This window comes from Oncorhynchus keta, chromosome 21 (assembly GCF_023373465.1).
Source record: "Oncorhynchus keta strain PuntledgeMale-10-30-2019 chromosome 21, Oket_V2, whole genome shotgun sequence".
In the NCBI taxonomy this organism is placed as follows: domain Eukaryota; kingdom Metazoa; phylum Chordata; class Actinopteri; order Salmoniformes; family Salmonidae; genus Oncorhynchus; species Oncorhynchus keta.
The window spans coordinates 55,457,469-55,477,443 of NC_068441.1; the positions used below are offsets into that span (position 1 = coordinate 55,457,469).

Here is a 19,975-nt window from a genome sequence, read left to right on the forward strand (position 1 = left end):
GTCCCTGGTCAACAGTAGTGGTCCCTGGTCAACAGTAGTGGTCCCTGCTCAACAGTAGTGGTCCCCGGTCAACAGTAGTGGTCCCTGGTCAACAGTAGTGGTCCGTGGTCAACAGTAGTGGTCCGTGGTCAACAGTAGTGGTCCGTGGTCAACAGTAGTGGTCCGTGGTCAACAGTAGTGGTCCCTGGTCAACAGTAGTGGTCCCCGGTCAACAGTAGTGGTCCCCGGTCAACAGTAGTGGTCCCTGGTCAACAGTAGTGGTCCCTGGTCAACAGTAGTGGTCCGTGGTCAACAGTAGTGGTCCGTGGTCAACAGTAGTGGTCCCTGGTCAACAGTAGTGGTCCGTGGTCAACAGTAGTGGTCCCTGGTCAACAGTAGTGGTCCCCGGTCAACAGTAGTGGTCCCCGGTCAACAGTAGTGGTCCCTGCTCAACAGTAGTGGTCCCCGGTCAACAGTAGTGGTCCCCGGTCAACAGTAGTGGTCCCTGGTCAACAGTAGTGGTCCCCGGTCAACAGTAGTGGTCCCTGGTCAACAGTAGTGGTCCCTGGTCAACAGTAGTGGTCCGTGGTCAACAGTAGTGGTCCCTGGTCAACACTAGTGGTCCGTGGTCAACAGTAGTGGTCCGTGGTCAACAGTAGTGGTCCCTGGTCAACAGTAGTGGTCCCTGGTCAACAGTAGTGGTCCCCGGTCAACAGTAGTGGTCCCTGGTCAACAGTAGTGGTCCCTGGTCAACAGTAGTGGTCCGTGGTCAACAGTAGTGGTCCGTGGTCAACAGTAGTGGTCCCTGGTCAACAGTAGTGGTCCGTGGTCAACAGTAGTGGTCCCTGGTCAACAGTAGTGGTCCCCGGTCAACAGTAGTGGTCCCCGGTCAACAGTAGTGGTCCCTGCTCAACAGTAGTGGTCCCCGGTCAACAGTAGTGGTCCCCGGTCAACAGTAGTGGTCCCTGGTCAACAGTAGTGGTCCGTGGTCAACAGTAGTGGTCCGTGGTCAACAGTAGTGGTCCCTGGTCAACAGTAGTGGTCCCTGGTCAACAGTAGTGGTCCCTGGTCAACAGTAGTGGTCCCTGGTCAACAGTAGTGGACTATAAAAAGGGAATAACGCTGCTTTCAAGACAACTGGGAACTCGGGGGGGAACGAGGTCAAACCACGAAGTCAGTGATCTTCAGGTCAGAAAGTTACGAGTTCTAGAAAGATGCCAGAGTTTCTGATTTGGAATTCTGAGTTGGATGACCGTTTCAAAACTATGTTTTCCCCCCCGGTGGGAGCAGTTCCCCCTTCTTCGAGTTCCCAGGTGTCTTGAACGAACTGATGTCGGAAGTCGAATATTTCCGAGTTCCCAGTAGTTTTGAACTCAGAGGGTGACTTCCGGAGCGTGGCGAGGGGGATCAATAACCCATCAACTTCCGCACACACTTCTGACTTGAATGATGCAATTCATGTTAGACATTCAAAATAAAACAAACATGAAATTCAAAATTAAACAAATTCCCCTGTGTCCTTTTACAAGATAAGTTACATTTTTTATTTGGGAGGTAATTCCATTTGTTACATGTGTCAAGTTTTGAAAATTAGACAAACAAATGCACATTGTAGATAATTAGGCACGCATTTTCATTATTTTGTATGAAATTGCGCAAACTCCAAACACAGGCTTGGTCAAAGTGGCTATCACAGAGTGTCGAATTAGCTCCTTAAAACCCTCGATAATTATTTAATCCCTCAGCTTTGGGACAGTCGTGCATATGGCGAAGGTGCAAGTGAAAGCTCAAAATGTAGGGCTGAGGGAAGAGTGATTTGGGACTAAGACGAGAGGAATGGGTTGAGTGTATTCTGTAGTGTCATCCCGCGTGAGCTGAGATGGGGTGGCTCAGGCCTCTGAAGTACGACTGTTCTCTCTCAGTCATCAGCTCAAAGTGCAGCGGCTGCTGGCAGAAGTTACACTCTGCCGAAGAATGGGGCTTCAGAGGTAGACCGGACTCCTTCCACGTCTGAACCAGCTTCTCTGTAGAGGGGAAATATTGTTGTTTAAAAGGGGGTCTCCAACAGGACTACTAGTAGCTTGCAGCCCATCGATGAGTAGTTTGTCAAATAAGTCTTAATAATTATTATTATTTACATTTTAAAACAATATTATTATTATTATTATTTTTTACATGTGTTCCATCGCAAACTGTCAAACATAAAAGTTACCAGCTATTATCCAATCAATAAAAGCCACATTGACCTTATTCCACCCACACTATTGTCTTAAAACCTCTTAAGGGCCGCATTCTTGTTACTTACAACCTCATGCTAATCACATTAGCGCACACATTACCTCAACCGTCCCACAGGGGGGACACTGATTTAATGTCTAGATCACTCCGTATGTAGCCAGTTAGCCATGTCTATATATCACTCCGTATGTAGCGGGTTAGCCATGTCTATATATCACTCCGTATGTAGCCAGTTAGCCATGTCTATATATCACTCCGTAAGTAGCCAGTTAGCCATGTCTATATATCACTCCGTAAGTAGCCAGTTAGCCATGTCTATATATCACTCCGTATGTAGCGGGTTAGCCATGTCTATATATCACTCCGTATGTAGCCAGTTAGCCATGTCTATATATCACTCCGTATGTAGCCAGTTAGCCATGTTAGCCATGTCAGTTAGCCATGTCTATATCACTCCGTATGTAGCGGGTTAGCCATGTCTATATATCACTCCGTATGTAGCGGGTTAGCCATGTCTATATATCACTCCGTATGTAGCCAGTTAGCCATGTCTATATATCACTCCGTATGTAGCCAGTTAGCCATGTCTATATATCACTCCTAGCCAGTTAGCCATGTATGTATGTAGCGGGTTAGCCATGTCTATATATCACTCCGTATGTAGCCAGTTAGCCATGTCTATATATCACTCCGTATGTAGCGGGTTAGCCATGTCTATATATCACTCCGTATGTAGCGGGTTAGCCATGTCTATATATCACTCCGTATGTAGCCAGTTAGCCATGTCTATATATCACTCCGTATGTAGCCAGTTAGCCATGTCTATATATCACTCCGTATGTAGCCAGTTAGCCATGTCTATATATCACTCCGTATGTAGCCAGTTAGCCATGTCTATATATCACTCCGTATGTAGCCAGTTAGCCATGTCTATATATCACTCCGTATGTAGCCAGTTAGCCATGTCTATATATCACTCCGTATGTAGCCAGTTAGCCATGTCTATATATCACTCCGTATGTAGCCAGTTAGCCATGTCTATATATCACTCCGTATGTAGCCAGTTAGCCAGTTAGCCATGTCTATATATCACTCCGTATGTAGCCAGTTAGCCATGTCTATATATCACTCCGTATGTAGCCAGTTAGCCATGTCTATATATCACTCCGTATGTAGCCAGTTAGCCATGTCTATATATCACTCCGTATGTAGCCAGTTAGCCATGTCTATATATCACTCCGTATGTAGCCAGTTAGCCATGTCTATATATCACTCCGTATGTAGCCAGTTAGCCATGTAGCCAGTTAGCCATGTCTATATATCACTCCGTATGTAGCCAGTTAGCCATGTCTATATATCACTCCGTATGTAGCCAGTTAGCCATGTCTATATATCACTCCGTATGTAGCCAGTTAGCCATGTCTATATATCGGGTTAGCCATGTCTATATATCTACTCCGTATGTAGCCAGTTAGCCATGTCTATATATCACTCCGTATGTAGCCAGTTAGCCATGTCTATATATCACTCCGTATGTAGCCAGTTAGCCATGTCTATATATCACTCCGTATGTAGCCAGTTAGCCATGTCTATATATCACTCCGTATGTAGCCAGTTAGCCATGTCTATATATCACTCCGTATGTAGCCAGTTAGCCATGTCTATATATCACTCCGTATGTAGCCAGTTAGCCATGTCTATATATCACTAGCCAGTTAGCCATGTAGCCAGTTAGCCATGTCTATATATCACTCCGTTATGTAGCCAGTTAGCCATGTCTATATATCACTCCGTATGTAGCCAGTTAGCCATGTCTATATATCATGTCTATATATCCGTATGTAGCCAGTTAGCCATGTCTATATATCACTCCGTATGTAGCGGGTTAGCCATGTCTATATATCACTCCGTATGTAGCCAGTTAGCCATGTCTATATATCACTCCGTATGTAGCCAGTTAGCCATGTCTATATATCACTCCGTATGTAGCCAGTTAGCCATGTCTATATATCACTCCGTATGTAGCCAGTTAGCCATGTCTATATATCACTCCGTATGTAGCCAGTTAGCCATGTTAGCCATGTCTATATATCACTCCGTATGTAGCCAGTTAGCCATGTCTATATATCACTCCGTATGTAGCCAGTTAGCCATGTCTATATATCACTCCGTATGTAGCCAGTTAGCCATGTCTATATATCACTCCGTATGTAGCCAGTTAGCCATGTCTATATATCACTCCGTATGTAGCCAGTTAGCCATGTCTATATATCAGCCAGTTCCGTATGTAGCCAGTTAGCCATGTCTATATATCACTCCGTATGTAGCCAGTTAGCCATGTCTATATATCAGCCAGTTAGCCGTATGTAGCCAGTTAGCCATGTCTATATATCACTCCGTATGTAGCCAGTTAGCCATGTCTATATATCACTCCGTATGTAGCCAGTTAGCCATGTCTATATATCACTCCGTATGTAGCCAGTTAGCCATGTCTATATATCACTCCGTATGTAGCCAGTTAGCCATGTCTATATATCACTCCGTATGTAGCCAGTTAGCCATGTCTATATATCACTCCGTATGTAGCGGGTTAGCCATGTCTATATATCACTCCGTATGTAGCCAGTTAGCCATGTCTATATATCACTCCGTATGTAGCCAGTTAGCCATGTCTATATATCACTCCGTATGTAGCCAGTTAGCCATGTCTATATATCACTCCGTATGTAGCCAGTTAGCCATGTCTATATATCACTCCGTATGTAGCCAGTTAGCCATGTCTATATGTAGCCAGTTAGCCATGTCTATATCACTCCAGTATGTAGCCAGTTAGCCATGTCTATATATCACTCCGTATGTAGCCAGTTAGCCATGTCTATATATCACTCCCAGTTAGCCATGTCTATATATATGTAGCCAGTTAGCCATGTCTATATATCACTCCGTATGTAGCGGGTTAGCCATGTCTATATATCACTCCGTATGTAGCCAGTTAGCCATGTCTATATATCACTCCGTATGTAGCCAGTTAGCCATGTCTATATATCACTCCGTATGTAGCGGGTTAGCCATGTCTATATATCACTCCGTATGTAGCCAGTTAGCCATGTCTATATATCACTCCGTCATCCGTATGTAGCCAGTTAGCCATGTCTATATATCACTCCGTATGTAGCCAGTTAGCCATGTCTATATATCACTCCGTATGTAGCCAGTTAGCCATGTCTATATATCACTCCGTATGTAGCCAGTTAGCCATGTCTATATATCACTCCGTATGTAGCCAGTTAGCCATGTCTATATATCACTCCGTATGTAGCCAGTTAGCCATGTCTATATATCACTCCGTATGTAGCCAGTTAGCCATGTCTATATATCACTCCGTATGTAGCCAGTTAGCCATGTCTATATATCACTCCGTATGTAGCCAGTTAGCCATGTCTATATATCACTCCGTATGTAGCCAGTTAGCCATGTCTATATATCACTCCGTATGTAGCCAGTTATGTCCATGTCAGTTAGCCATATATCACTCCGTATGTAGCCAGTTAGCCATGTCTATATATCACTCCGTATGTAGCCAGTTAGCCATGTCTATATATCACTCCGTATGTAGCCAGTTAGCCATGTCTATATATCACTCCGTATGTAGCCAGTTAGCCATGTCTATATATCACTCCGTATGTATGTTAGCCAGTTAGCCATGTCATGTCTATATCACTCCGTATGTAGCCAGTTATGCCATGTCTATATATCACTCCGTATGTAGCCAGTTAGCCATGTCTATATATCACTCCGTATGTAGCCAGTTAGCCATGTCTATATATCACTCCGTATGTAGCCAGTTAGCCATGTCTATATATCACTCCGTATGTAGCCAGTTAGCCATGTCTATATATCACTCCGTATGTAGCCAGTTAGCCATGTCTATATATCACTCCGTATGTAGCCAGTTAGCCATGTCTATATTAGCCATGTCCAGTTAGCCATATATCACTCCGTATGTAGCCAGTTAGCCATGTCTATATATCACTCCGTATGTAGCCAGTTAGCCATGTCTATATATCATGTCTATATATCCGTATGTAGCGGGTTAGCCATGTCTATATATCACTCCGTATGTAGCCAGTTAGCCATGTCTATATATCACTCCGTATGTAGCCAGTTAGCCATGTCTATATATCACTCCGTATGTAGCCAGTTAGCCATGTCTATATATCACTCCGTATGTAGCCAGTTAGCCATGTCTATATATCACTCCGTATGTAGCCAGTTAGCCATGTCTATATATCACTCCGTATGTAGCCAGTTAGCCATGTCTATATATCACTCCGTATGTAGCCAGTTAGCCATGTCTATATATCACTCCGTATGTAGCCAGTTAGCCATGTCTATATATCACTCCGTATGTAGCCAGTTAGCCATGTCTATAGCCAGTTAGCCATGTCTATATATCCGTATGTAGCCAGTTAGCCATGTCTATATATCACTCCGTATGTAGCCAGTTAGCCATGTCTATATATCACTCCGTATGTAGCCAGTTAGCCATGTCTATATATCACTCCGTATGTAGCCAGTTAGCCATGTCTATATATCACTCCGTATGTAGCCAGTTAGCCATGTCTATATATCACTCCGTATGTAGCCAGTTAGCCATGTCTATATATCACGTATGTAGCAGTATGTAGCGGGTTAGCCATGTCTATATATCACTCCGTATGTAGCCAGTTAGCCATGTCTATATATCACTCCGTATGTAGCCAGTTAGCCATGTCTATATATCACTCCGTATGTAGCCAGTTAGCCATGTCTATATATCACTCCGTATGTAGCCAGTTATGTAGCCAGTTAGCCATGTCTATATATCACTGTAGCCAGTTATGTAGCCAGTTAGCCATGTCTATATATCACTCCGTATGTAGCCAGTTAGCCATGTCTATATATCACTCCGTATGTAGCCAGTTAGCCATGTCTATATATCACTCCGTATGTAGCCAGTTAGCCATGTCTATATATCACTCCGTATGTAGTTAGGGTTAGCCATGTCTATATATCACTCCGTATGTAGCCAGTTAGCCATGTCTATATATCACTCCGTATGTAGCCAGTTAGCCATGTCTATATATCACTCCGTATGTAGCCAGTTAGCCATGTCTATATATCACTCCGTATGTAGCCAGTTAGCCATGTCTATATATCACTCCGTATGTAGCCAGTTAGCCATGTCTATATATCACTCCGTATGTAGCCAGTTAGCCATGTCTATATATCACTCCGTATGTAGCCAGTTAGCCATGTCTATATATCACTCCGTATGTAGCCAGTTAGCCATGTCTATATATCACTCCGTATGTAGCCAGTTAGCCATGTCTATATATCACTCCGTATATAGTATGTAGCCAGTTAGCCATGTCTATATATCACTCCGTATGTAGCCAGTTAGCCATGTCTATATATCACTCCGTATGTAGCCAGTTAGCCATGTCTATATATCACTCCGTATGTAGCCAGTTAGCCATGTCTATATATCACTCCGTATGTAGCCAGTTAGCCATGTCTATATATCACTCCGTATGTAGCCAGTTAGCCATGTCTATATATCACTCCGTATGTAGCCAGTTAGCCATGTCTATATATCACTCCGTATGTAGCCAGTTAGCCATGTCTATATATCACTCCGTATGTAGCCAGTTAGCCATGTAGCCAGTTAGCCATGTCTATATATCACTCCGTATGTAGCCAGTTAGCCATGTCTATATATCACTCCGTATGTAGCCAGTTAGCCATGTCTATATATCACTCCGTATGTAGCCAGTTAGCCATGTCTATATATCACTCCGTATGTAGCCAGTTAGCCATGTCTATATATCACTCCGTATGTAGCCAGTTAGCCATGTCTATATATCACTCCGTATGTAGCCAGTTAGCCATGTCTATATATCACTCCGTATGTAGCGGGTTAGCCATGTCTATATATCACTCCGTATGTAGCCAGTTAGCCATGTCTATATATCACTCCGTATGTAGCCAGTTAGCCATGTCTATATATCACTCCGTATGTAGCCAGTTAGCCATGTCTATATATCACTCCGTATGTAGCGGGTTAGCCATGTCTATATATCACTCCCGTATGTAGCCAGTTAGCCATGTCTATATATCACTCCGTATGTAGCCAGTTAGCCATGTCTATATATCACTCCGTATGTAGCCAGTTAGCCATGTCTATATATCAGTTAGCCATGTCTATATATCCGTATGTAGCCAGTTAGCCATGTCTATATATCAGCCTCCGTATGTAGCCAGTTAGCCATGTCTATATATCACTCCGTATGTAGCCAGTTAGCCATGTCTATATATCCAGTTAGCCATGTCTATATATGTAGCCAGTTAGCCATGTCTATATATCACTCCGTATGTAGCCAGTTAGCCATGTCTATATATCACTCCGTATGTAGCCAGTTAGCCATGTCTATATATCACTCCGTATGTAGCCAGTTAGCCATGTCTATATATCACTCCGTATGTAGCCAGTTAGCCATGTCTATATATCACTCCGTATGTAGCCAGTTAGCCATGTCTATATATCACTCCGTATGTAGCCAGTTAGCCATGTCTATATATCACTCCGTATGTAGCCAGTTAGCCATGTCTATATATCACTCCGTATGTAGCCAGTTAGCCATGTCTATATATCACTCCGTATGTAGCCAGTTAGCCATGTCTATATATCACTCCGTATGTAGCCAGTTAGCCATGTCTATATATCACTCCGTATGTAGCCAGTTAGCCATGTCTATATATCACTCCGTATGTAGCCAGTTAGCCATGTCTATATATCACTCCGTATGTAGCCAGTTAGCCATGTCTATATATCATCAGCCAGTTAGCCATGTCTATATATATGTAGCCAGTTAGCCATGTCTATATATCACTCCGTATGTAGCCAGTTAGCCATGTCTATATATCACTCCGTATGTAGCCAGTTAGCCATGTCTATATATCACTCCGTATGTAGCCAGTTAGCCATGTCTATATATCACTCCGTATGTAGCCAGTTAGCCATGTCTATATATCACTCCGTATGTAGCCAGTTAGCCATGTCTATATATCACTCCGTATGTAGCCAGTTAGCCATGTCTATATATCACTCCGTATGTAGCCAGTTAGCCATGTCTATATATCACTCCGTATGTATGTTAGCCATGTCTATATATCACTCCATGTAGCCAGTTAGCCATGTCTATATATCACTCCGTATGTAGCCAGTTAGCCATGTCTATATATCACTCCGTATGTAGCCAGTTAGCCATGTCTATATATCACTCCCGTTAGCCATGTCTATATATCACTCCGTATGTAGCCAGTTAGCCATGTCTATATATCACTCCGTATGTAGCCAGTTAGCCATGTCTATATATCACTCCGTATGTAGCCAGTTAGCCATGTCTATATATCACTCCGTATGTAGCCAGTTAGCCATGTCTATATATCACTCCGTATGTAGCCAGTTAGCCATGTCTATATAGCCAGTTAGCCATGTCTATATATCACTCCGTATGTAGCCAGTTAGCCATGTCTATATATCACTCCGTATGTAGCCGGGTTAGCCATGTCTATATATCACTCCGTATGTAGCCAGTTAGCCATGTCTATATATCACTCCGTATGTAGCCAGTTAGCCATGTCTATATATCACTATGTATGTAGCCAGTTAGCCATGTCTATATATCACTCCGTATGTAGCCAGTTAGCCATGTCTATATATCACTCCGTATGTAGCCAGTTAGCCATGTCTATATATCACTCCGTATGTAGCCAGTTAGCCATGTCTATATATGTCAGTTAGCCATGTCTATATATGTAGCCAGTTAGCCATGTCTATATATCACTCCGTATGTAGCCAGTTAGCCATGTCTATATATCACTCCGTATGTAGCCAGTTAGCCATGTCTATATATCACTCCGTATGTAGCCAGTTAGCCATGTCTATATATCACTCCGTATGTAGCCAGTTAGCCATGTCTATATATCACTCCGTATGTAGCCAGTTAGCCATGTCTATATATCACTCCGTATGTAGCCAGTTATGCCATGTCAGTTATGTCTATATATCACTCCGTATGTAGCGGGTTAGCCATGTCTATATATCACTCCGTATGTAGCCAGTTAGCCATGTCTATATATCCCTCCGTATGTAGCCAGTTAGCCATGTCTATATATCACTCCGTATGTAGCCAGTTAGCCATGTCTATATATCACTCCGTATGTTAGCCATGTCTATATATCACTCCGTATGTAGCCAGTTAGCCATGTCTATATATCACTCCGTATGTAGCCAGTTAGCCATGTCTATATATCACTCCGTATGTAGCCAGTTAGCCATGTCTATATATCACTCCGTATGTAGCCAGTTAGCCATGTCTATATATCACTCCGTATGTAGCCAGTTAGCCATGTCTATATATCACTCCGTATGTAGCCAGTTAGCCATGTCTATATATCACTCCGTATGTAGCCAGTTAGCCATGTCTATATATCACTCCGTATGTAGCCAGTTAGCCATGTCTATATATCATGTCTATATATCACTAGCCATGTCTATATATCACTCCGTATGTAGCCAGTTAGCCATGTCTATATATCACTCAGTATGTAGCCAGTTAGCCATGTCTATATATCACTCCGTATGTAGCCAGTTAGCCATGTCTATATATCACTCTGTATGTAGCCAGTTAGCCATGTCTATATATCACTCCGTATGTAGCCAGTTAGCCATGTCTATATATCACTCCGTAAGTAGCCAGTTAGCCATGTCTATATATCACTCCGTATGTAGCCAGTTAGCCATGTCTATATATCACTCTGTATGTAGCCAGTTAGCCATTAGCTAATGATAAAAATCATGTTGGTAGAGAACGACTTTGCCCAAAAACATTCTTAACATTTTCTTTTAAACTGCAGAGTAGGCTTACCTGAGAAATATATCATCATTATCTGTATCAGTTGTGTGGCCAAGGCATTTGCTTCAGCAGTAGGCCTAAAACAACATTCCCCTCTTGCTTAATATGATGTGATTTAAGAGTCGACATGGACTCAAACAATGAAAATGTTCTATGAAAAATCATAATATTGAGTGTAAAAAAAAAAAAAGAAAAAAAAAAAACATTATTTTTTTATTTAAAAGAATTCTGAAAAATACAAAAGATTATGGGTCCCCTTAAGAGTTGTTTATTACCCACTATATTACCAGGTATATTTGACCAAAAATACATCTCTTGTACATCACTGACCCAGGGAAGAGTTGCAGGGTAGAGGAGAAGAATGTGCCGATTTGAAAGCTAGAAAAAATAAATATATAAAAAAACAAGCTCTCATGCTAGAAAAATGTTGATCCCCAAGTATTAGAATATCTAAATCTCGACATTCATTTGTGTGAGTGACAATAGTGCCTGTCTCTAGAAGTCATTCTGGGTCGTGTTCAGAAGAGCAAAACTGTTACAAACAGAAACGCTTTGGCGGGAAAATAAAAACAAGGGTTTGGGTACAGCCGTTACCTTTAGTTTAAGGTCTTCTGCCATTTTGTGTTTAAGTACTGAACACAACCCATGTTTAAAACACACACACACACACACACCAATATAAAACCTTCACCGCAGTCATTTCCTGTTTACTTGCTTGACCAAACACGCCTCTCTTACCGACGAAGTGAGCCATCATCTGGGGGGTGTGGTGCGGCGTGGGGGCGATGCGTAGAAGCTCCTCCCCCCGGGCCACCGTGGGGTAGTTGATGGCCTGGACGTAGATGTTGTAACGACTCATCATGACGTCACAGACCTCCGTGTTCTTCTCCGCGTCGGACACCTGGAGACAACGTCCAAAATAGTAATCAATCAATCGATGGAAGAATCATCAGGAGAATGTCACTCAATACTAATAAAAACGATGTGTCAATTAGTCAATATTAAATATGTCAAATCAATAACGTTGAGCCTAAATCAATATTATGCCGATCCATAATTAATTAAACAATTAAAAATAAAATACTGTCTACAGTTACACCATGACGTCTCTAAGGTGTCAAGTTGACAGACAGGAGTTGTATCTGGTTAGGGATAACTCAGGACCCCGAGTGACGCTATGATAAGTTGACAGACATGACCCAGGAGTTGTATCTGGTTAGGGATAACTCAGGACCCCGAGTGACGCTATGATAAGTTGACAGACATGACCCAGGAGTTGTATCTGGTTAGGGATAACTCAGGACCCCGAGTGACGCTATGATAAGTTGACAGACATGACCCAGGAGTTGTATCTGGTTAGGGATAACTCAGGACCCCGAGTGACGCTATGATAAGTTGACAGACATGACCCAGGAGTTGTATCTGGTTAGGGATAACTCAGGACCCCGAGTGACGCTATGATAAGTTGACAGACATGACCCAGGAGTTGTATCTGGTTAGGGATAACTCAGGACCCCGAGTGACGCTATGATAAGTTGACAGACATGACCCAGGAGTTGTATCTGGTTAGGGATAACTCAGGACCCCGAGTGACGCTATGATAAGTTGACAGACATGACCCAGGAGTTGTATCTGGTTATCTGGTTAGGGATAACTCAGGACCCCGAGTGACGCTATGATAAGTTGACAGACATGACCCAGGAGTTGTATCTGGTTAGGGATAACTCAGGACCCCGAGTGACGCTATGATAAGTTGACAGACATGACCCAGGAGTTGTATCTGGTTAGGGATAACTCAGGACCCAGTGACGCTATGATAAGTTGACAGACATGACCCAGGAGTTGTATCTGGTTAGGGATAACTCAGGACCCCGAGTGACGCTATGATAAGTTGACAGACATGACCCAGGAGTTGTATCTGGTTAGGGATAACTCAGGACCCCGAGTGACGCTATGATAAGTTGACAGACATGACCCAGGAGTTGTATCTGGTTAGGGATAACTCAGGACCCCGAGTGAGCTATGATAAGTTGACAGACATGACCCAGGAGTTGTATCTGGTTAGGGATAAGTTGACTATGATAAGTTGACATGACCCAGGAGTTGTATCTGGTTAGGGATAACTCAGGACCCCGAGTGACGCTATGATAAGTTGACAGACATGACCCAGGAGTTGTATCTGGTTAGGGATAACTCAGGACCCCGAGTGACGCTATGATCAATCATCTGGTTTAACTCAGGACCCCGTGCGCTATGATTGACAAACGCCCATGTGACCACATTTAAATGACAGACATGACCCAAAAATGACAACATGCACAATGGGTTGATTTTGCGGTGCGCTATGATAAGGTGTGTATAGGGGAGGGACTATGCAAATGAGATTCAGATGTGTGTTTGGTCCTTGATAATCAGCTGTAGACTGAGACTCTGCTGTGATGACCCAGGAGTTGTATCTATAGGGGGAGGGACTATGCAAATGACAGATTCAGAGTGTGTTTGGTCCTTCTATCAGCTGTAGACTGAGACTCTGCTGTGACGGTGTATATAGGGAGAGGACTATGCAAATGAGATTCAGATGTGTGTTTGGTCCTTCTATCAGCTGATAAGACTGAGACTCTGCTGTGATGGTGTATATAGGGGAGGGACTATGCAAATGAGATTCAGATGTGTGTTTGGTCCTTCTATCAGCTGTAGACTGAGACTCTGCTGTGACGGTGTATATAGGGGAGGGACTATGCAAATGAGATTCAGATGTGTGTTTGGTCCTTCTATCAGCTGTAGACTGAGACTCTGCTGTGACGGTGTATATAGGGGAGGGACTATGCAAATGAGATTCAGATGTGTGTTTGGTCCTTCTATCAGCTGTAGACTGAGACTCTGCTGTGACGGTGTATATAGGGGAGGGACTATGCAAATGAGATTCAGATGTGTGTTTGGTCCTTCTATCAGCTGTAGACTGAGACTCTGCTGTGACGGTGTATATAGGGGAGGGACTATGCAAATGAGATTCAGATGTGTGTTTGGTCCTTCTATCAGCTGTAGACTGAGACTCTGCTGTGATGGTGTGTTGCGGTGTGTATAGGGGAGGGACTATGCAAAGGACCGTGTAGACGACACAAACGCATGTTTTTGTTCACGCCAAATTTGGTCAAAAATCCCAAAAAACGAGAGATGGTTGTTTTATGAACGCCTAGGAATATCTGACCATGGAAACGTTTCTGTTTGGTCTCTGGGAAACATAAAACAGTTAGGAAAGGAGACTTTTAAAAACAGGATTGAGTGAAGTAGCAGCAAATGAGAAACTGAATGAGAATGGATGGCCTCACAAGTTTCCAGACAAAATTTCAGATTCACATTGGACAATAAAAGTTGTAGTGATTCTCACCCTGACAGGGATGATGTGAGAGGGACAGTGGACGACGGGCAGTCCGGAGTCCATGAGCATCTGTCTCAGCAGCTTGACGTTGCGCTGGTGTTTCCTCCGGAGGGCGCGGCCCTCCTCCCCTTTAAGGGTCTGGATGGACTCGCGGGCGCCCGCCAGCAGCATGGGAGGCAGAGACGTGGTGAATATGAAGCCTGCAGCGTAACTACGCACCGTGTCCACCAGGGCGGCGGTACTGGCGATGTAGCCTCCAACACAGCCAAACGCCTTGCCTGGAAGGACAAAGACAACATTAAACGCGCCGTTGTATTAAATAAAACAGGTCGACTGAGGCTCCTCCTCTAGAGCAGGGAAATTAACATTTAGCCGACAGTTACACCATGGGGCGGCAGGGTAGCCTAGTGGTTAGGGTAGCCTAGTGGTTAGGGTAGCCTAGTGGTTAGGGTAGCCTAGTGGTTAGGGTAGCCTAGTGGTTAGGGCGTTGGACTAGTAACCGGAAGGTTGCAAGTTCAAATCCCCAAGCTGACAAGGTACAAATCTGTCATTCTGCCCCTGAACAAGGCAGTTATAACCCACTGTTCCTAGGCCGTTTCATTGAAAATAAGAATTTGTTCTTAACTGACTTGCCTAGTTAAATAAAGGTCAAATTAAATATATTTCTGGTTCACAACAAATACGAGCATCCCTGGTTGTTGGAGATTAAAATAGGACTCTTTCTTTCTACTTCTAGACCTCTTGGTATTCAACAGGTCTTGTTGTTGTGAAGCAGTGTGTGGTTTTATTCCGGTCATCTTGACATGCTTCTATTCTATCAAGACAAAGGAACTTAACAGATGATTGGCCTGCTGTAGTGTGTGTGTGCGTGCTGATTGGTCTCTCAGCTCGCCCAGGGCTGTGGTCTCCTAGCAACAGGAAACTAGATTCTAGTTCCTGTTTCTCCAGTGTCCCATTAGGTGACAATCTGAAACTCCAGTATTTGAGACCAGAAATCTTGTTCGCTTCAGGGATTCAGAAAACAAAAGAATGAAGAAACTCGACTACAGATGTCAGGAAAACTAACTTGGGACGGTTTAGAAAAGCTTTAAAACATTGTGCTGTTTGGGGAGGGGGGTAAAATGCTGTTAACTAGTAGTCATTGGGGGAGGGGAGGGGGGTAAAATGCTGTTAACTAGTAGTCATTGGGGGAGGGGAGGGGGGTAAAATGCTGTTAACTAGTAGTCATTGGGGGAGGGGAGGGGGGTAAAATGCTGTTAACTAGTAGTCATTGGGGGAGGGGGGGGGTAAAATGCTGTTAACTAGTAGTCATTGGGGGAGGGGAGGGGTAAAATGCTGTTAACTAGTAGTCATTGGGAGAGGGGGTAAAATGCTGTTAACTAGTAGTCATTGGGGGAGGGGAGGGGGGTAAAATGCTGTTAACTAGTAGTCATTGGGAGAGGGGGGTAAAATGCTGTTAACTAGTAGTCATTGAGGGAGGGGAGGGGGGTAAAATGCTGTTAACTAGTAGTCATTGGGGGAGGGGGGGTAAAATGCTGTTAACTAGTAGTCATTGGGGGAGGGAGGGGGTAAAATGCTGTTAACTAGTAGTCATTGGGGGAGGGAGGGGGTAAAATGCTGTTAACTAGTAGTCATTGGGGGGGGAGGGGGTAAAATGCTGTTAACTAGTAGTCATTGGGGAGGGGGTAAAATGCTGTTAACTAGTAGTCATTGGGGGAGGGGGTAAAATGCTGTTAACTAGTAGTCATTGGGGGAGGGGGTAAAATGCTGTTAACTAGTAGTCATTGGGGGAGGGGGTAAAATGCTGTTAACTAGTAGTCATTGGGGGAGGGGGTAAAATGCTGTTAACTAGTAGTCATTGGGGGAGGGGGTAAAATGCTGTTAACTAGTAGTCATTGGGGGAGGGGGTAAAATGCTGTTAACTAGTAGTCATTGGGGGAGGGGGTGGTAAAATGCTGTTAACTAGTAGTCATTGGGGGAGGGGGTAAAATGCTGTTAACTAGTAGTAAAATGCTGTTAACTAGTAGTCATTGGGGGAGGGGAGGGGGGTAAAATGCTGTTAACTAGTAGTCATTGGGGAGGGGAGGGGGGTAAAATGCTGTTAACTAGTAGTCATTGGGGGGGGAGGGGAGGGGGTAAAATGCTGTTAACTAGTAGTCATTGGGGGAGGGGAGGGGGGTAAAATGCTGTTAACTAGTAGTCATTGGGGGAGGGGGGGGGGTAAAATGCTGTTAACTAGTAGTCATTGGGGGAGGGGAGGGGGGTAAAATGCTGTTAACTAGTAGTCATTGGGGCCATTTTGAACAGTGTTTAGTTTTAATACTGACCCAGTGTTCCGGAGATGATGTCCATCTTGTGCATGATGCCGTCTCGCTCCCCGATACCTCCTCCCCTGGCGCCGTACAGCCCCACCGCGTGCACCTCGTCTACAAACGTGATGGCTCCAAACTCATGGGCCACATCACACAACTCATCCAGAGGACACACCGCTCCTTTAACAGAAAAATAATGAATGAATGAGGCATTTTAAAGGCAGGGTTACAGTGGCAGGGTTAACCCTGCCTAGAGGGTTAAAGGCAGGGCTACACACCACTCCTTTAAGAGAAAAATAATGAATGAATGAGGCATTTTAAAGGCAGGGTTACAGTGGCAGGGTTAACCCTGCCTAGAGGGTTAAAGGCAGGGCTACACACCGCTCCTTTAAGAGAAAAATAAATAATGAATGAGGCATTTTAAAGGTAGGGTTACAGTGGGACACACCGCACCTTTAAGAGAAAAATAAAATAAAATAATTAAATGAGGCATTTTAAAAGGTAGGGTTACAGTGGGACACACCGCACCTTTAAGAGAAAAATTATTTATTTATGAGGCATTTTAAAGGTAGGGTTACAGTGGCAGGGTTAACCCTGCCTAGAGGGTTAAAGGCAGGGCTACACACCGCTCCTTTAAGAGAAAAATAAATAATTAATGAATGAGGCATTTTAAAGGTAGGGTTACAGTGGCAGGGTTAACCCTGCCTAGAGGGTTAAAGGCAGGGCTACACACCGCACCTTTAAGAGAAAAATAAATAATTAATGAATGAGGCATTTTAAAGGCAGGGTTACACCATACAAACAAACAACAAAAGGGTTAATATCATATAACTAATTTAGCAGGAGGGTTTTTACACGGAACGATACCCAGTATCCCAATATTTTTTCCATGTCAAAAACTTCTAACACGAAGCAGACCAAACTGTTTGGTCCTTTAAGAACCTGCTGTATATGAAATACAATGTGCTGTAGCTTGGAAAATAAATCAACGTGACTCCGGATGACAACATAAATGACGTTTGTTTCCAACATTACGGCTGTTTTCCTAAAGAAGTTCAAATCAGCTTGGCGTTTTGTTTCCTTGCCACGATACTAATGAGTACGGTGGTACTGACATTGTCCCGGCCCTAATTTACACATTTCTTCAACAGGAACCAACAGCAAATATCATATAACCAGTGTAGGACATTTTAATAAGAGGGTTATATCCTGCTATTCAGGCTTCACTGAGTCACCTCTCAAATTCAGATTAGAACTATTCAGGCTTCACTGAGTCACCTCTCAAATTCAGATTAGAACTATTCAGGCTTCACTGAGTCACCTCTCAAATTCAGATTAGAACTATTCAGGCTTCACTGAGTCACCTCTCAAATTCAGATTAGAACTATTCAGGCTTCACTGAGTCACCTCTCAAATTCAGATTAGAACTATTCAGGCTTCACTGAGTCACCTCCCAAATTCAGATTAGAACTATTCAGGCCTCACTGAGTCACCTCCACAAATTCAGATTAGAACTATTCAGGCTTCACTGAGTCACCTCTCAAATTCAGATTAGAACTATTCAATTCAGATTAGAACTATTCAGGCCTCACTGAGTCACCTCCACAAATTCAGATTAGAACTATTCAGGCTTCACTGAGTCACCTCTCAAATTCAGATTAGAACTATTCAATTCAGATTAGAACTATTCAGGCCTCACTGAGTCACCTCCCAAATTCAGATTAGAACTATTCAGGCCTCACTGAGTCACCTCCACAAATTCAGATTAGAACTATTCAATTCAGATTAGAACTATTCAGGCTTCACTGAGTCACCTCCACAAATTCAGATTAGAACTATTCAGGCTTCACTGAGTCACCTCCACAAATTCAGATTAGAACTATTCAGGCTTCACTGAGTCACCTCCACAAATTCAGATTAGAACTATTCAGGCTTCACTGAGTCACCTCCCAAATTCAGATTAGAACTATTCAGGCTTCACTGAGTCACCTCCCAAATTCAGATTAGAACTATTCAGGCTTCACTGAGTCACCTCCACAAATTCAGATTAGAACTATTCAGGCTTCACTGAGTCACCTCCACAAATTCAGATTAGAACTATTCAATTCAGATTAGAACTATTCAGGCTTCACTGAGTCACCTCCACAAATTCAGATTAGAACTATTCAGGCTTCACTGAGTCACCTCCACAAATTCAGATTAGAACTATTCAGGCTTCACTGAGTCACCTCCACAAATTCAGATTAGAACTATTCAGGCTTCACTGAGTCACCTCCCAAATTCAGATTAGAACTATTCAGGCTTCACTGAGTCACCTCCACAAATTCAGATTAGAACTATTCAGGCTTCACTGAGTCACCTCCACAAATTCAGATTAGAACTATTCAGGCAAATCAGACTTGTAAATGTTATATTCAAATCACAGCACTGACGTCAACGGGATATTTTAGTTACACATCGCAGGTCACGTTAAGGCACTTCACATTGGGAATAGGGTGCCATTTGGGACACAGGTCCACTCACCATCCATGGAGTGGACCGTCTCGAAGGCTACGATCTTTGGAGTGGACGGGTCTGACTTCTGTAGCAGCTCTCTCAAGTGGTCGGGGTCATTGTGACGGAATACGAACTTCTTGGCTCCGCTGTTCCTGATGCCCTGGATCATTGAGGCATGATTCCCTGCATCAGAATATATTTCACAGCCTAGAGAGAGAGAGAGAGAGAGAGAGAGAGAGAGAGAGAGAGAGAGAGAGAGAGAGAGGGGGGAATAAAACACCTGTTTAGTACCATTTCACATTCGTCTTTCAGCAGACGCAGTAATCCAAAGCGATTTAGTTAGTGCATTCAACTAAAATACTTTTAAATGTTTTTATAATTGTTTTAAACATTGCAGTAAAGCCCTCCTCAAAGCAGCCCTCCTCAAAGCAGCCCTCCTCACAGCAGCCCTCCTCACAGCAGCCCTCCTCACAGCAGCCCTCCTCACAGCAGCCCTCCTCACAGCAGCCCTCCTCACAGCAGCCCTCCTCACAGCAGCCCTCCTCACAGCAGCCCTCCTCAAAGCAGCCCTCCTCACAGCAGCCCTCCTCAAAGCAGCCCTCCTCACAGCA

At 43.7% G+C, this 19,975-nt stretch overlaps 1 protein-coding gene and 2 long non-coding RNA genes across 23 annotated transcripts in view; 1 reads left to right on the forward strand and 2 right to left on the reverse strand.

The window, feature by feature from the left end:
* Nucleotides 1-1,496: 1,496 nt before the first annotated feature.
* LOC118382318 (5-aminolevulinate synthase, non-specific, mitochondrial-like) overlaps nucleotides 1,497-19,975 on the reverse strand; it is a 39,652-nt gene continuing 21,173 nt past the window's right edge. For all 15 annotated transcript variants that reach the window (XM_052474248.1, XM_052474246.1, XM_052474247.1 and 12 more), the window contains 5 exons: nucleotides 19,392-19,571; nucleotides 16,884-17,048; nucleotides 14,566-14,834; nucleotides 11,916-12,078; nucleotides 1,497-2,003 (listed from right to left, as the gene is read on the reverse strand). In XM_052474248.1, coding sequence (XP_052330208.1) covers nucleotides 1,840-2,003; nucleotides 11,916-12,078; nucleotides 14,566-14,834; nucleotides 16,884-17,048; nucleotides 19,392-19,571 — 941 coding nt within the window. In that variant the 3' untranslated portion in view covers nucleotides 1,497-1,839. The remainder of the gene's footprint in view (nucleotides 2,004-11,915; nucleotides 12,079-14,565; nucleotides 14,835-16,883; nucleotides 17,049-19,391; nucleotides 19,572-19,975) is intronic.
* On the forward strand, nucleotides 5,351-11,280 carry LOC127910459 (uncharacterized). 6 transcript variants are annotated; one of them, XR_008074963.1, is made up of 3 exons: nucleotides 5,351-5,724; nucleotides 8,073-8,345; nucleotides 10,867-11,280. It is a non-coding gene; the product is annotated as an uncharacterized LOC127910459 (long non-coding RNA). The 6 variants fall into 6 exon arrangements; XR_008074960.1 differs by having other exon boundaries at nucleotides 5,357-5,724; nucleotides 8,109-8,345; XR_008074959.1 differs by having other exon boundaries at nucleotides 5,369-5,724; nucleotides 8,145-8,345.
* LOC127910458 (uncharacterized) lies at nucleotides 17,056-19,357 on the reverse strand. Of its 2 annotated transcripts, none has more exons than XR_008074956.1 (3): nucleotides 19,009-19,357; nucleotides 18,619-18,944; nucleotides 17,056-18,405 (listed from the first exon to the last, which is right to left on the reverse strand). It is a non-coding gene; the product is annotated as an uncharacterized LOC127910458 (long non-coding RNA). The 2 variants fall into 2 exon arrangements; XR_008074957.1 differs by adding an exon at nucleotides 18,469-18,512 and having other exon boundaries at nucleotides 18,619-19,357.